This window comes from Hippoglossus stenolepis, chromosome 17, assembly GCF_022539355.2.
Source record: "Hippoglossus stenolepis isolate QCI-W04-F060 chromosome 17, HSTE1.2, whole genome shotgun sequence".
NCBI classification, from domain to species: domain Eukaryota; kingdom Metazoa; phylum Chordata; class Actinopteri; order Pleuronectiformes; family Pleuronectidae; genus Hippoglossus; species Hippoglossus stenolepis.
In genome coordinates, this window is record NC_061499.1 from 4,232,556 (window position 1) to 4,237,435 (window position 4,880).

A 4,880-nucleotide genomic window follows, 5' to 3' on the forward strand; every position below is an offset into this window, starting at 1 on the left:
ATATTAACTTTAACTACAACATGTAATAAAACCTACTCCTTCTGTTTGAATCAGACTCCACAGCCTCCTCTTCACTAATCACAACTGCACTTACAAGTCGTGTTGAGTGTTTAACTTGATGCAGCACAGAATACGATGTGTTTTAAAGCACCTCACACACACAGGCTCTTTTATCTGCGCCGTTCCCCTGCAGCAAATCTCAATTTCACACATTAACTCATCTCGTTCTGCAAACACAAAGCTCAGATTCATATGCAAATCCCCTCTGTTCTGACTCAGTGTGAGTAATCGAAGCTGCTCCAGTCTGCAGGGGTGATGGCGACCGCGGGGCGTGGAGGACGGAGGAGGGAGGAGCTTCACCTGTTTGAAATAATTCGGCCTCGGGGATAAACACAGAACGATGTGTAATCTGTGATCGGAGAGACGAGCGAGGCAGCTCCGGTGAAACTGATAATATCAGAACAAACTGTTCCGCTCAGTAAACACAGCTGTGGCTCCAGCACGAGTGGAAAGAGAGTCAATAATGAATTTATTGTTTGAAATAATATTTATTCATTCACAAATATATTGTACACTTATTGAAAACACTAGAACTTTAAACTGAATCAAAGGTTCCCATTGATAGAATCAGGGGAAACCAGAGGGTTTGATGATGCCTTTGTCTGCACGTGGGTTATAATAAAGAGAAAAGAGACAAACTCTGTTTAGAATTCTTCATATTTACAAAGTTTCCTGCTGAATATTGGAGATAAACTCTGGTTTTTAATAACTTCTGAGTCTTTTTAACTGATCGACAGTTCAGCTTCACTCTGAAACTCAAGGATTCTTCTGATTCTGACAGTTGAAGCTGCGACTCTCAGTCAGTTCCTCACTTCTCAGACGCTCAGGGTGAGGAGTGGGAATCACGAACCATCAAACTCACTTTAATTAAGCTGTTGTCTTAAAGTTTAAAAAAGTTGTATAATCTGCTTTAAACCCTCACTTTGCTCCTCCCACAGACACAGACTCCAACAGGAGTGAACAACAGACACAGACTCTAACAGGAGTGAACAACAGACACAGACTCTAACAGGAGTGAACAACAGACACAGACTCTAAAAAGAGTGAACAACAGACACAGACTCTAACAGGAGTGAACAACAGACACAGAAACCTAGATGAAGATTGAGACTCTCAGACTGTGTTTCTTTATTCCGTTGTGAACAGTCTGTGGAAGCTCCGGTGTGAACCAGCTTTCTTTCTATCTTTATTTGTCCTTCAGCTTTTGTCCTTGAGGACCGAACGGCTATCTGACACTTAAATGCTGCGTTATTGACTCTCCTGTACATGCAGCTGCTGTTCTGTGGTATAGATCTAATGTATGTAGATAATAAACCGGCCTATCAGGGCAGAGTCTGATCTCCAGGCGACTCTATGGGAAAAGAGCCAGTTGTATTTGTCAGAGCGTCTTGACGAATAGGCCTGAATGAAAGGATGTGAAAGTTAATGCACATGTTTGAAACCGTCAGTGATTCCTTCTCTACTCGTTTTACAAAAAGCATCTATTTCATTACTGATGAATCCAGCCTTTCATTACATTTAGGTATTTTCTTGCCTTTAATTTGAAATAAAAGTTTTCCCCTGCTACCACAGACTGTAAATAAAGATGGACCACATAACAAAAGTGAAGCCAAATCATCTTGATGACCCCCTGGTGGCTGGTTGTGGTATCGGCCTCCTCCACGTTAGCGTATGGGACACGGACCAAACTAAAAGGTCAACTTCCTTTATCTCAAAGGTGGTTTCTGTCATTTTATGTGGTTCTTATCTCACTGTGTAAGTTTGTTATCGATGATATGATGCTATAAAAACAAGGTGGCTTCATATCTGGGATGTTTTAGCTTCATTTTGTGCAACAGGAGGAAGTGGAGACATGTCGTCCATCTTTGTTCCCAGTCTGTCCCAGCTACCTGTGATTTGTAGGTGAAACAATAGACTCTTGTCCTGCAACTAAACCCAACACTGTACCTGAAACCTCTTGGCGGTGGCACGATGGAAAAATAAAGGTACTGGCCCGATTCAAAGCTGTGTACTGGCAAAAAACATATTTCTATTATGGATTCTCATCACCAGCCTCACAAGAACCAGTCAGACTCTCTGTAAACCACAGGACCGGCTCTCAGCATCGTTGGAGACGTCATCAAAGCATTTTACTGATCTGAGAGTCGTGACCTTTGTAAGCCACGCTGACGTTCGTGGACAGCACCGGCTCCAACCGGCTGCGGGGGTCCCTGGTGTCGTTCAGGGGACACTCGCTGGGCGCCCGGCACCGGAACACCTGCTTGTAGGACTTCCTGAAGTTCTCCGACAGGAAGGCGTAGATGATGGGGTTGACGGAGGAGTTGCTGTAGGCCAGGCAGTGGGCCACCATCCGGAACACGAAGGACGCCTGGTTCAGGGGGAAGGAGCCGAACTCCACCCACATGTGCACGATGTGGTGGGGCAGCCAGGACAGACAGAAGACCACCACCACCACCAGGACTGTCTGTGCCGTCTGTGCAGCAGGAAACAGACGAGATAATGACGGGTAATATAACGTCACGTGATCAAATAAACAAGTCTGTGAAGGAGCTGGAACAGGAAGATAATGACGGGTGATATAACCTCATCAAATGAAATAAAAAGAGATAAAAGAGACATGTATTTTATGGCTTGTTTTTTTTCTTTTCTTGACACTAAATCATTTTTCTAACTAGACTTTACTCTCACAAACATCGTGTGACAAGATAAATGGGTTTATACTGATATTCAGGGCTGTAGAGCTGCGAGTACACACGTCTGCAGACGGTTTTTCCCAGCGAGCACTGTGCACACGTACCTTTCACCAGCACTATATCACAGAGCATCGCCACAGGAGGAGCACGTGTAGCTTTTCACTGGAAATCAAAACTGAAAATGACCAAACATAGAAGGAAAAAATAAAACTGACACCAACCTTCTTTTTGGAGAGCTCAGATTTCTTGGAGACGTTTCTCAGCTTTTTGTGCAGATATTTTAAAACCTGAAATAACAAAGATATGAATTAAGACAAAAGCTGTTGATCCTACATCAATTCTGATTGTGCACAGCATTTTCTTTATTTCTCCATTGCACCTCTTTCCATTTTGATAATTACCTCCAGCAGGATTACACAAAATTAAGTGTGTTTTTTTTAATGTTCACTGTTTTCCCAGAGGGCTATAACTATAACTATAACTATAACTATACATATCTACTTCATCTATCTATCCATTCATCTATCTATCTATCTCTCTAAATGTGTCTTCGTTTAAAAAAACTAAAATAGACAGAAGCACATTAACATACTAAAGAAAACTTTACAATGATTTTACCAAAATGCAATTTAAAAATAAATATAGTACATTGCTAAATTGGAACACAGTTGCCCTCCACACACATAAACACAGTCCTATCTATCTATCTATCTATCTATCTATCTATCTATCTATCTATCTATCTATCTATCTATCTATCTATCTATCTATCTATCTAATTCATGGATCTTGAATCACAGGGAACTGATTTCTATGATTGTGCGTAATTTGGTGCAGCTTGATTGGATTTAAAGAGACTGTTTTTGCCTTATTGGCTGAGTTTTGTGCTCTTTTCTGTGCCAGTCTACTAATTAATAAATCAATAAACATTTCTGATAAATCAAAAAATGTCACTCGTCATGTTAAACTTTGAGCACAGGCAAATTTGCAGTTTGTTCCAATGCGTAAAACCCGTCAGTAACACTGTGGATTCGTGCGCTCTGGCTCGTGCGCGCCCACCTTTGCGTAGCAGACAGATATGAGGGCGAGAGGCAGCAGGTATCCGAACACAAAGGTGCACATCACGTAGACCTTCCTCTGGTGGTCGGGCCAGACCTCCCAGCAGAACGTGGTGTTGTCCTCCCGCTCCACGATGCTCTGGTAGTGCGCCACGGGAGCGGCCATCACCAGGGACAGGGTCCAGATCAGCACCACGCCGAGCATGGCGTGCCGCGCCACCCGGATCGACGAGGACTTCCTGGCGTGCACGATGGCCACGTAGCGGTCCACGGACATCGCCGACAGCGTGAAGATGCTGACCAGCATGGACACGGTGAAGAAGTAGTGGATGAACTTGCAGATGAAGGCGCCCAGCACCCATGTGGGCAGCATGTAGATGGTGGACTGGAAGGGGACGCAGAAGAGCAGGTAGGACAGGTCCGCCACGCTCAGGTTCAGGATGAAGATGTTGGTCGTGCTCCTCGGTTGACCCGGTTTGCTGCGCGCCAGCACCGTGATGACCATGGCGTTCCCGAGCGCACCCAGGATGAAGATCAGTCCAAATATGAGCAGGGAGATAAAGTTGTCTACCCCCATCCCCAGGACGAGTTGAGCAGGCAGCAACACGGTGCTGGTGTCCACGGGCACATGACTCTGGTTCTCCACCTGAAGCTCCATGGTTTTAAATGAATGCGGAGGAGTTACATGTTGATGTAGAGGATGCGTTTCCTGCGCATGGAGCTCAGACTGAGGAAGAGGAGCTCATGCATGTGCACGCTGCTCCCTGCCTCCGTGGGAAACGTCACCGTGTTGTGCGCAGCAGATCCCACCAATACCTGTCTGCTGTTTCCAGTAAGTAACCTGCAGCCAGTCAGAGGGGAATAGAACAGCCCTCTGATCCACAGGGACTCATCACGTTCATCAGCCACTCTTAACTTAAAATCAATTTACACTGTGAAAATTGAATATTTTAGAAGTGTGGCAGGGTGGATTTTATTATGATTATAATATGAAACTTTCAAATATCAACACTATTATTAAATTATCGGATCAAATCAAACCTATAAAATCTGTAATAGAAAGGTTGTT

General features: G+C 44.2%; 1 protein-coding gene across 1 annotated transcript; it reads right to left on the reverse strand.

Moving 5' to 3' along the window:
- Positions 1-532: 532 nt before the first annotated feature.
- galr1a (galanin receptor 1a) lies at positions 533-4,608 on the reverse strand. The gene is made up of 3 exons (XM_035183063.2): positions 3,813-4,608; positions 2,975-3,040; positions 533-2,533 (listed from the first exon to the last, which is right to left on the reverse strand). The coding sequence occupies exons 1-3, from the start codon at positions 4,467-4,469 to the stop codon at positions 2,180-2,182; spliced, it is 1,077 nt and encodes a 358-aa protein (XP_035038954.2). The 5' UTR covers positions 4,470-4,608; the 3' UTR covers positions 533-2,179.
- Positions 4,609-4,880: the final 272 nt, after the last annotated feature.

Excerpts from the sequence above, each read along its gene's own strand:
- galr1a (XM_035183063.2), bottom strand. The coding sequence starts at position 4,469 with ATGGAGCTTCAGGTGGAGAACCAGAGTCATGTGCCCGTGGACACCAGC. Across the intron at positions 3,041-3,812 it reads TATCTGTCTGCTACGCAAAG|GTTTTAAAATATCTGCACAA; the intron begins GTGGGCGCGCAC and ends TTGTTATTTCAG. Across the intron at positions 2,534-2,974 it reads CTGAGCTCTCCAAAAAGAAG|ACGGCACAGACAGTCCTGGT; the intron begins GTTGGTGTCAGT and ends CCTGCTGCACAG.